The sequence below is a fragment of the Puma concolor genome, chromosome A2 (assembly GCF_028749965.1).
Source record: "Puma concolor isolate L17-30 chromosome A2, mPumCon1.1.hap2, whole genome shotgun sequence".
Taxonomy (NCBI): Eukaryota; Metazoa; Chordata; class Mammalia; order Carnivora; family Felidae; genus Puma; species Puma concolor.
The window spans coordinates 68,396,608-68,409,029 of record NC_141668.1 but is presented as its reverse complement, the minus strand read 5'-3'; the positions used below and the strand labels follow the sequence as shown (position 1 = coordinate 68,409,029).

The 12,422-nt window shown below is 39.9% G+C and overlaps 1 protein-coding gene across 17 annotated transcripts in view; it reads right to left on the bottom strand.

Moving 5' to 3' along the window:
- Positions 1-12,422, bottom strand: part of ICA1 (islet cell autoantigen 1) — a 152,021-nt gene that overhangs the window by 26,600 nt on the left and 112,999 nt on the right. For all 17 annotated transcript variants that reach the window (XM_086695344.1, XM_086695351.1, XM_086695452.1 and 14 more), the window contains one exon: positions 1,878-1,975. In XM_086695344.1, the coding sequence (XP_086551470.1) occupies positions 1,878-1,975 (98 nt within the window). The remainder of the gene's footprint in view (positions 1-1,877; positions 1,976-12,422) is intronic.

The window sequence follows — 12,422 nt, the reverse complement described above, 5'->3', positions numbered from 1 at the left end:
AGTCACTTATATGCTATTCATTTTTTTAAGAAGAAATAAATTTGCTGGATTTTTCCTGTCCTAAGGCTGGTTCATAGCATCTGAATAGCTGAATCTGGTTTCATCATAAGTCATATGTCCTGTAAATATCTAGGTGGGTAGTTGGTAGGTACAGCTAAGATATTTCACATTTATCGCTTTTAAAAAATAGTTAAAAAATTTATGGCCAACCAGCGGTTTCTTCTGACTCCTGGTGTTACAGGAGAGGATACCTCAGGAGGTTAGCTTAAATTATCTAAGGCTGAAAGCAAGATCATTCTCCAGAAGACTGTCACTACTCAACTCTTACTGTACATGGGGAAGATCACAGCTGAGATGTATCACCAACTTGAGATTCAGCTGGTGCTTCTGAACCTCCCTTTAAAGCACATTTACCTCTATTATAGCTACTGGATTATACTTTTTGGCTTTTAAAAATGAAGTACTAAAATAATGGAGAAATCTGAAGTTAACAAAAACTAATCAAGAGAATCGTGGGTAGTTCCTTTCTGAGTAAAGGCTAATGCTTCATTTTGATCGTGGTAACATATATGGTGAAAAAAAGGTAACCAGCACACATTCCAGGCCTTGCCTCTTACTACACCACAGGCTGTGGGCAGTCTCTTAACTTCTTTTGAGCCTTGCTTCCACCATTTACACAACAGGGAAATGCCGGCATTGATAACACCAAGGTTTGGCATGAGAATGGGTAGAGATAACATAAATTAAGCACCTGACATTGTGATTCGTACATAGTAGGTATTCACTAAAGGGTATTTAGCATTACTATTATTACCAGGAATAGGTTAAACTGCTCCCTACAATAGTCAATTGTACTAGATTCAGATCATATTCTACAGTGAAAAGTTGTCTTTGCTCTATACCATAGGAATTTTCTAGTTTTTGCTTTAAAATTAAAAAGGCTAATATTGGCAGCAAATACCTCTGTGTGACAAAAATATATACTTAAAAGTTTATTTAGAAACACAGTAAAAACATGAGCGAGTTTTATCACACAATTATCATCTAAATTTTTTGTGTGTGGAAAAAGAATCACAAATAGAGGTAAGATAATCTACTTCTCTTTCCTAGGTCAGCCAGTTTAGGATTAACCCTGTCCTTGCGTGCTCTGGCACCTGAATAGGAAAGGACACAGATTCACACTGAAACCTCCTTGCTGAGTGAGATTAGGACACATCATGCTCCAGGTAAGTGGAAAAGTTTGTCTCAGTATGTAAAATAACCAGAGGTGTCTTCTTTGCAAAGTGGCAAGAACTGAAGATGCAGCACTCACTTCCTGCACTCAAAGCTGCTCTCTGCTTCACAGAGGAAAAAAGCAGAAGTTCTGAACCTTAGAAAACAAAATGTCAGAACCCAGTGCTTCTGTAGGGTAACACTTTAGTACTAGATGTCTTATGAGACAATTTCATAGGTTATTTCCTTCTATGAGAGAAAAGCCAGGGGATTTCCTATCTGGGACAGGATTTTGTAAATGATGGTAACAAAAGGACCAGATTGGGTCCAGAAGCCTGAGAGAGCAGGAAGCTGAGGCTGAGGCTGAGGCCCCCAGAGAGCCAGAGAGCACTGGAAATGTGTGCCTTTGCTTGTCCCAGTCAAATCCTCACAAGTGTGCTCCTTCTAAGACCCCAGAAGTGAGTCTCTTATTGGGAAGAGTCCTGGTCTAGTGGGAATATGTGCAGGACAAGTATGGCCTTCATTCTAATACATCAACTCAGAAAAAGGAGGAAGTAAAGCAATTGCCCTGTGTTTGAGACCCCCAGCAGACTTGGCCAGCGAGGACTGTACTGCCCTTGCCTGTGGGAAGAAAGATTCTGCCAAGAGAAGTAGCCATAACTTACTGACTCGGTTCCTCCACCGTGGCCTCTGAACTTTCCTGCTGGGTGACCTTCTTCCTTTCTTCTTTCTCAATCAGCTTTTTCATAGGGTCTTGTAAGCTCTTGAACACGATAATGAAAAGGAAAAAAGAAGAGAGAGAGAGAGAGAGAGAGAGGGAGAGGGAGAGGGGGAGGGAGGGAGGGAGAGAGAGAGAGAGAGAGAGAGAGAGAGAGAGAAAGATCAATAAAAAACTCAACAACCTCTGGTCCAGAAAGCAAACCTTGAATTCAAGGTTTGGGGGGTTACCCTGAACCTACCCAGTAGACAGACATGAAATTTTATATGTTCTCAAACCCATCCACAAAATACTAGCCTATAATGGAGAGTTGTTTCGCCACTAGATTTATGCTTTCCCTTTCACGATAAGTTATTCAAAAGAAGGCCTTTTGGCTATTGCTAACTTTATTTTCCATCTTTAACATGCAGCAAAGATAAACATTCTGTTCTGCTAGCAGCCCACACACTGACAGAGTAGAAGCTTTTCTCCCTCAAAGATGAGAAAATTTCATTTTATTTTTAATTTTGTTTGCAATTTTGTGATCTAAAAACAGCTTTTAAAAATAAGAGAAAACAAAACCTTTTTTTAAGAAAAAAAATCAGCAGCTTAACATATTCCAACAAGTTTACTCCCACAAGTGGACAGAGCAAGTGCATCCAAATCTTTGTAGATTAAAAGATGGGTGGGGATCTTCTGATGGCAAACTATTTCTTGGAGTTATTGTTCTCAAGTCTCATTAAATGTATAAGGAAACACTTTCAAAAAAATCCAGTGTCTAGAAACTGTACACCAGAAAAAGCAAAACACTCCCATAACAACTGAATAATGAGTTATACAAAAAGATCTCTACTTGTGGCCCTAATTAAACCACAAACCTATAAATACACATGAAACATCTCAAGATACTTACTTATCCTGCTTATATTCTTAGAACTTTTAAAACCTGTCCTTTGGGGCTTCCTGTCTCCTCCTTTTTCCCCTTCCCACCTTTCTCTTCTCTAGTGTGACCCACACACAGAAGGCGGCAAGCATGTTTCCTACACCAGCTCTGATGGATTCATGGTCTCTGACTGCAGGCTGGATGGAGATGGTGTGGAGGCAGTCTCTGTGAAGCCCAGCTGTGATGGATGGTGGTGCCTGCTGTGGGCGCCAGGTGAACACGGGTGTTCCACTCCTAACTGCCAGCACTCTCACTCCCTACATGGAAAATTTTCCCTAAAATACCTAGGCAGTCAGGTTACTGTTTTTCTCAAGTACCCACAGTAGTTCCCCACTTGTTTCCACTTCTAGTCTAAACCTCTCTGCCTGATTTTTTTTTTTTAATTTTTTTTTTCAACGTTTATTTATTTTTGGGACAGAGAGAGACAGAGCATGAACGGGGGAGGGGCAGAGAGAGAGGAAGACACAGAATCGGAAACAGGCTCCAGGCTCTGAGCCATCAGCCCAGAGCCTGACGCGGGGCTCGAACTCACGGACCGCGAGATCGTGACCTGGCTGAAGTCGGACGCTTAACCGACTGCGCCACCCAGGCGCCCCTCTGCCTGATTTTAAAGATCTTCTAAAATGTGATTTTATCTTACTCTCCCACATTGCTTCCCAGTGGCTCCCAAATGGGAGCTTTCCATTCACCTAGGTCTTTCTCATCGCCTCGTATGTACTAATTGCTCCCTTCCTATCTTTGTTCATTCTGTTGCTTTACCCAAAAAAATCTCTACCTATTTGTCTACCCTCAAGAGTCCTGTAAGTTTTTGCAAAGCCCAGATCAATTACTGCCTTTTCTGTAAAACTTCATTCACTAAGCAAGTCAAATTCAAGAAAGTCCTTCCATCTTCAAGGTGCATTTATAGTCTTATTCATACTTGATTATATCTATTCTGTATTATGTTTTCTCTTAAAAAATATTTTTTAAGTTAGAAAAATAATAGAACCACATGTAGAATGCTTGGAGAATTAAAAAAAGATAAGTTACTCATAATTCCATTCTCCTCCCCAAAATAGTTAATATTTTCATATATTTCCTTTCTGGTTTTTCAAACTCATACTACTTTTATAATCAGAATCATGTATATAGATGTATTCTTAAGCAATATAATATGTGTAGGTATTTTATAATGAGAAACATTCTTCATTAGAGAATATAAAAAAGATTTTATATATCCTAAACATTCAATATTCAATTATATATAAATATACATTCATTCACCATTTTTCTAACATAGGGCCAAGGTTTTCTAATTGAATATATGTCCTACGCTTAGAGTTCTGAAACATCTTCTTGCATAAAGGACATCCTTAAGGCATTACCATCATTTTTAATGACTATTTCTGGACATTTAGATTAGTATACTCAGTCAACAAATAGTTTCAGAGTATTTACCATGACCAGGTGCTGTTTTGGGTGCAGGGGATACACTGGTGAAGAAGACAGACAGAATTATCAGTTAGTGATGAGTCTAGGCAGGGAATTAAAAAGGGGGATAAAAAGTGATTGGATCACTACCTCAGTTAGTAAGAATGTTCTCTTGTGGAAGTGACATTTTAGCTGAGAGTCAAATGACATGAAGGAGCCATCCTTGCATAACTCAAGAAGGAGAGGCTTGAATGCAAAGGCCTAAGGTAGTAATAGCTTGGCTGGTTGGAGGAACAAAAAGAATCCACTGGGATTGTAATGTAGTGGGCAAGAGGACAGGTCTTATGAGATCAAGATAAAGAGGTCAGCAGGGGTCACACAGGGAGAACATTCCTTTACCCACATTCATCAATATTTAACACTATGCCCCATTAATTTCATCATATTCTTTTGCCCTCTATGTTTCTCCAATGTATGACAACTAAATGGAATCCATGATTATCAGTTGGAGGGGGAAATGCTATAAGGGACATTATTGGAACATATGAGGTAATTGGAATATGGACTATAGTGTAGGTCTTCTTTTTTTAATCACATACCCCAAAGCATCTGGTAAAAGCTAAAAGCTAGGCACATGTGTGCATGTGTGTGTATATTTCAGAAATGTACAACCACAAGGAGGAGTTCAACAGATGCCAAAGACTTACTCTTTTCAATAGATCTGCCAATCACAGCATTTTATTCACACACACACACACACACACACACACACACACACACACACACACCCTTCCAGCAGTTTTATTCCCCAAAGAGTATCCAATCCTGGTCAACATGAAGCCAGGAGTATTTTCAGCTAAGCTTGTGATGGCCCCAAAATGCACTTTTCAATTCTGTGAGGCTTGTCCAGGCCTCCTGGTTTGCTCAATTATCTTCTCATTGCATTTCCTTTTTCTCAATCAGCACTAGGCAGGGCCAGGACTTGTCTGCTCTCAGCCAGCTGCGTCTAGCTGCCACAGCGCTTGCCTAAGCCCCTGAGATGCCCTTGACAGCTCCATGGTTATCATCCTTTCTGTCTCTAGACCGACCTCTCCTCATAACCACACTTGGGCAGTTCTAAGACAATCCCTTTGTAATGTAAACCACTCCTTCCTTCTTTTCAACCCCTTCCCTGTTGGGCCATTAGCAGGGACTCAATTGTTGGCTCCCCGTCACCACAATCACAGTTAAGTCACTATTGTGCTTCACCAACAGAATGGCTACAGTTCCAATTGCTACTTTATTATTAATTCCTGTTACAATTGCTCATCTCTTCCTGCTATTACCATTGTCCCTATAAGGATTTGGCTGTTGCCACTCAAGAGAGGTGCTAAATATGTACTTGTTGTTTGATAAATTCATGTACATAAGGTTAAACTGAAAAAATTAGAGCTCTTAAATAAAGCCTCAGGGGAATAATTAGAAAAAGGTTTATGAAACCACAAGCAAAATTAATACCAAGCACCTGGGTTTATTTATTAAATATTAGCATTTTGAGCTAAGGGGAATCTTGTGTGGGGAATCTATCAGCTTTATTGAGATATAATTCATGTACCATAGAATTTACCCACCTAGAGTGTATACTTCAATGGTTTTCAGTATAGACAAAGAGTTGTGCAACCATCACCACAGTCAATTTTAGGACGTCTTCAAGGGGCATCTTTTGAAGCAAGAGAGTTTTAGATTAAACTGAGCTAAACACTCCTCTATACAGCAAGGAAAAAAAACCACAACAGGTATGGAACTTGTTTCTTACAAAGATGGTAAACAATGAAGACAATCAAGAAACTCAGAGGAACTCTGAAACAACATGGAGGACAAATCACGTCCCCTTCCTCTCTCAACATTAGTTCCTGGGTGTGACTGTCAGATATAGGATATTCTACTTGGAGAACCAATGCTTTCACCAAAGTCTGATGAAAAGGTCCAAGTGGGGGCTGGGGTGGAGGGGATTCTTTATGGTATTTTAAAGTCTGCAACTCAGCTGAAAACACTTAACCTTGTAGCATCTGTAAAAGTCAGAGGTGACAGCATTTTCTGTGTGACATGAACACCTGCTCAGCCAAGAGGCCTTGGCTGACTGTAGAGACAAGGCAGCCATCAGATGGAACTATTTTGAATCAGCGGCTGATGGAAGCCACATTCAAATCCATGTCCAGAAATGAAACGTCAAAGCATTCTGTTTCTAAACCCCAAACCCACTAGGTTCTTCATTAAAATTGTTCATGAAGATCACTTTGTATTAGCAGCAAAACAGCATCATACAAGACTGAAAGGTTTCGTACAGAAGAAAAAATGTTTTTATACTAGTAACCTTTCTCTGTTTAAAAGGCTGCACTGACATGCTAATAGTTTCCATCAATGCTTAAATGGTTTCAGGAAGCACACACACACAATATATAAGATCAGCGTGACAGAGGAAATGCGCAGACCGAGCTTGCAAAAGTGTCTTAGAAAGGAAACAGCTTAATATAATAATGGGAGTTACTACTTCCTGTATTAGGAAAATAAAAGCAACAGCAACATTCATCTGAATGAAAGCAAAACTACTCAGCAAAACAAATTTCACAGACAAAAGGCTAGCAGCCAACCCTAATATAATGACCTAAGTTTAAGTTTAGCCTTGACAACTGAGTAACATTTTCTCTAATCTTTAATTATGACATTTAATTTTCTTAGGCTACTTCCCATTAATTATACTGTATGCATATGAAGGTGCCAAATAATTGTCTATAAAAGGAAATAAAAGTGCTGAAAATAGGGAGGCATGGTTAAAAGATGGTGAACTCGGTTGTGTGTATGTTTGTGTTTATATAATTGGTACCACATGAGGAATAAAAAGCAGAGGCATGATGATGTGTACAGCCATACAATTCATGGATTTTAGCACATGTGGCCCCCCACTCATGCAGTTATAAATCTATAAAGATACTATGTAAGGAGCACTATTAATCTAGGATCAGAAGGTACTCTTGAATTGTAGTGTAGAATAAAAAGTAAAGTTAGAGAAAAACAAACATAATCATAAATAAGATATATAAACTTGTTCTTTAAACTTTTTTTTAAAGAGAGTCTCTCTCTCTCCCTCTCTCTAAAGAGAGTGGGGAAGAAGGGCTGAGGAAAAGAGAGAGAGAAAGACTCCTAAGCAGGCTCCACACTCAGTGCAGAGCTCCGCGTGAGGCCTGATCCCATGATCCTGGGATCATTACCTGAGCCAAAATCAAGAGTCGGAAACTCAACCAACTAAGCCACCCAGGTGCCCCTCTTATCAACAGTTTTTAAAGGTTTGAAAGGAAGTAGATGTCTTAAAGGTTCATCTTATGTTAGGTATTGCAGTCCATGTTTTACACATCTCACAAACCCCAGATAAACACACTGTATTCCGGTTTCCTGATACGGAAATGGAGACTCATACTTAAGACCATTCAACCATTAACAGGTAGGAACAATATTTGAATCCAGGTCTTCAAAATTCTACAACTAGTCAAGAAATGGTACCAAATAGCCAAGTCAAGAACATTTGCTGAACTCCTTCATATGTCGCACCAAATAGATCAAGAACACTTCCTTCCAAACTCTAAAGCAAGTGTCCTAAATTCCTAGGTATCTGAGGGATTGACTGATATAAATGATGTTTTTCACCTATGTGCAAACATTTCAAAGGGCTACTTTAAAAAAAATTTTTTAATGTTTATTTATTTTTGAGAGACAGAGCACGAGTTGGGGAGGGGCAGAGAGGGAGACACAGAATCCCAAGCAGGCTCCAGGCTCTGAGCTGTTGGCACAGAGCCCAATGGAGGGCTTGAACTCATGAGCTGTGAGATGGAGACCTGAGCTGAAGACAGACTCTTAACAGACTGAGCCACCCAGGCACCCCTCAAAGTGTTACTTTTAACAAAAAGTTTACAACTATAGTTTTTAAAGGTGGCACTTGTGCTTTCTCTTGCCCTCCTGCCTCAGGGCCCGAAGTACCACCTGGAAGAAATGACTTACAGCAGAGTGGGAAAAGCATGAGCATCCCTGTTTCCACAGCTACTGCATATGGAGCATGTAGCCTTGGGCAGATGACTGGACCTTTCTGAACTTCAGTTTCCTCATTTGAAACACGGGGAAAAAAACAAGTAGACCCAACTACTCAAGGTTATTCTGAGGATTAACTAAAATATATGCCCTTTCTATATGTCAGTGCCGAACTTAACTGTATTATTAATTATGATACCCAACCTCGGCACATTAGAGTCACGCATAGCATTGACAAATTCTCTGAGATGCTACTTCACCTCACGTTTAGCAGAGTTCCTGGCATTAAGTAACTGCCCACACAATGATAATATTTTTCCTTTCCCCTCGAAGAAAAGTAATGGAATGAGACGAAGCAGGGGATGGAGAGGAACCTGTTATGAGGAGAGCCTGAGCTACCAGCTGCCTGGAGGAACAAACGCCAGTCATCACAAGGGATGGATGAACTGATGATCAGCCACCTGTCAGTTTGTCCACCTCAAACTTCAGTGGTGCCATGGTCAGCCCCCTAACCCCTCTTCTCCCATGGACTTGGATGCTTCTCAGTTTTGCAATGATCTGGCCTGGAGCAGCTTGGGGGAAAAAAATCACTCTGCTAAAGGCTGTGTAAAGTAATGACACCGAGAGAAAACTTGAAAGTCTACAAGGATATTCTGGATGCTCGCCATGAATAATTGCCATGTTGGGACTGGCAACTAAAATAGCATTGCAGAGATATTTACCCAATTTTCATAAAAACTATTATGGCTTTATTTTCAAAGCAAGTAACTACAGAGCCGTGTGGCTTGTCGGTAAATGTTCAAGTGATTAACTGAGAAATGTGGAGGTGGGTGGAAGAAGGCTGTTAGGCATACGAATTTGAGAAAAACAAAATTTAGAGAAGGATGTTTTTTGAATTGTGAAAGCTAAAAACATTTTAGTCTCCAGAATGATGTTCCATATAACAGTGCTAAGTCCTAGACCCCAGGAGAGAAAAGAGGGAACATTGGCACATCTGTTTCAATGGTTATTTTTGAACATGCCCAGAGTTAGGTTTTCAAATTCGGGTTTCCTTAAAATCCTGGCACAGGGCAAAAGCCAGTTGCAAAGCCAAATTGCATTTTTTCAGAATTAGCCTTGTTGCACGGTGGGAAACCTCCCTGCCTTCCTTGCTTGTAGGCCTGCCCTGCCCTCTTGTATCCCTTTGGGAGTTCTATAAGCCCAGACCAGGGCCTGCAGGCCTGAAGCACAGGTTTGGGAATGGAACTGCCAGAGCCATCTGTGGGAGTCAGGGAGGGTTATCTTGGGTGAGGTCTGTGAGACCTATCCCACGGCCCTTCACAGCCTCGCCTTCGAAACTCACTGCAAAACTAATCATCTAGGGTGCAAACAGTAAGAAAGGAACTTAAGCTAGGCTATAGAGCCTGGCAAGCTCAACAAACCCCTGTGTATCGATACTGCCAATGGCTGTCTTCTGGATCCATGAGAGAATTCTCGATAAATCCATCCCCGTTACCCCCACCATGGCTGCCACCCTCACCGCCCACCAGCAGCACCCCAAAACAGCCAGAAAGTGACAGAGCCCAAGTTAAAGTCAGGTCTGGCTGGCACAGGGCCTGTGATCTTACATAATCATGCATCCAGAGTAAAAAATCTGGCTTTCCTGCCAAAAGCACTAGAATGGGGGACATGATAGGAATATGTTTAGTGCTGGCCATTTTCATTAAATATAGGCACTCTGATCTCTTTTAAAATACAAATGCAGAAGGTCATGCCTTCCCCTCAACCAGCTCCCAATGGTGTGTCTACTTCAAAGGGTCTCCAGTGCTCACTTCTCTGTAAAAACATCTGACTCAACCCACATGATAGTGAGGGAAGAAGAGACCACTGAGTTTTAGAGTTTCCAGGAAAAAGCCACGTGACTCCTGAGGGGTTTTGTTTGTTTTTGTTTTTTGCTTTTGTTTTGTTTTTGTTTTGCTTTCTCTGAAGATCTATGCGGCAATGTGTAAGTAAAGGACATCCTGGAAGAATAAAGTAAACATGACCATTTCTGAGGGGTGGTAATTTAAGACTGGTCACTGTTTTCCGATAGAGAGCATTTCATTTACCTTAAAAAAATGCTTTAAACTCATAGTCTAAATTACTTTCTCTAAAAAAGTGACAGTGCTTTTGAGATGTGGCTAGAAATATTCCATTCCTATCTCCACGACTTGATAATTTCTACCATGTGAAAGACATTCTCAGATGATTTGGAATCAGTATACAATTAACATATTAGGGGCACCTGGGTGGCTCAGTTGGTTACGCTTTAGACTCTCGATTTTGACTCAGGTCATGATCTCTTGGTTCCTGAGATAGAGCCCCGTGTCAGGCTTGGAGCTGGGTATGGAGCCTGCTTGAGATTCTCTCTTTCCCTCCGCCCTTCCCCAATACACACACTTTCTCTCTCTAAAAAAATTAACATATTAATAACCTATACAAAATACCTATGTGTAGTAGCATTTTAATGAAACAGTAAGTATGTATTGTTTAAAAATACAAGATTAGTGCATTGCTTCTTTTACTGGAAACCACTTAAAAGATGTTCTCTCCACTTTAAATTTGAACCTTGTTGCAATTAGATTAAAAAAATTTGTAACATAAAAAAATTTTTTGTAACATTAAATTTCAATGCTAAATCCTCCATAAAGTTAAAATGTTGCAAAAATCCATTAATCATAAAATGAATGATGAAGGATTATGTCAATAAAAGTAGAATTAATAGAACCGTATCAGGCCTGAATAAAAAAGCAATAGTTGACACATAAAACATTACCACACAATATTCACAAAATGTCAAAATAGTTACTGGGATATGAGGTGGAGATTCAATTCAGTTTTATAATAAAATTATATTGGGAAAGAAATATACATATTTTCTAGAGAAAGCTTCATTAGAAATAAACTTCTGGGGCATGAGTTATATCCCTGTAATTCTGCAGCAAAAGACTCTTCCCTCCAAACAGGATGCATCGAGTGTTTAACACATTAATTATCATCCTTCATCAAGCATAAAACTAACAGTCAGGAAATACAGCTGCAGTGGCACAATTACCAACACTCAGAATACACCCTGCAGCAAAGAAAACAAATGGGTTGCTTTTCATTAACAGAGCTTGGCAAACCTCTCCAAAGACAATGTTTTCCTTCCAGCCAGAGTCCCAAAAGGCATTTCAGGGGCTATTTGCTTAGGTAAATCCAGAGAACAAATAAAACATGAAAATATTTATTTAAATTCCAAAATAATCCATTATCAATATAGTGTCATTCAGAAGAAAATTACATACATTGAAAATGACTTAATCAAATCAAAATTATTTATTTATTCATTTAGCTATTTATTTTTATAATTTTTTTAATGTTTATTTATTTTGAGGAAGAGAGAAAGAGAGTGCATGACAAGCAGGGGAGGGACAGGGAGAATGAGAAGGAGAGAGAGAAAGAATCCCAAGCAGGCTCTGCACCGGCAGAGCCCAACACAGGGCTTGAACTTAGGAACTGTCAGATCATGACCTAAGCCAAAATCAAGAGTCAGATGCTTAACCAACTGAGCCACCAAGTGTCCACCCTTTTTAGTAATTTTTTATAATTTTTATTTTTTTGAGAGAGAGAGAGAGAGACAGCATGAACGGGAGGGGTAGAGATAGAGGGAGAGAAAGAAAGAATCTATTTTTTTTATTTGAGAGAGAGAGAGAGAGAGAGAGAGCAAGCACAGGCAGAGGAGAAGGGCAGAGGAGAAGAGAGAGAACCTAAGCAGGCTGCACACTGAGTGCTGAGGTCAATCCCAGGACCCTGGGATCATGACCTGAGCCTAAATCAAGAGTCAGATACTCAACTTACTGAGCCACCCAGGTGCCCCCCCCCTCAAATCTTTTAAATACAAGGCATGTTTTTAAAAATATATATGAGTGCAAGAGGGTTGGTAAGTCATGTAATATCTTCATGCTTGATGGTAACACATACGCTATTAGCGGTTTTCATTTTCATGTTCTGTGACATACAATATGATAGGTAACATGCCTCTGTGTATGCAATAATGAGCTGTGTGATAACAGGATACTATTACATAGGTTTGAGTCCATA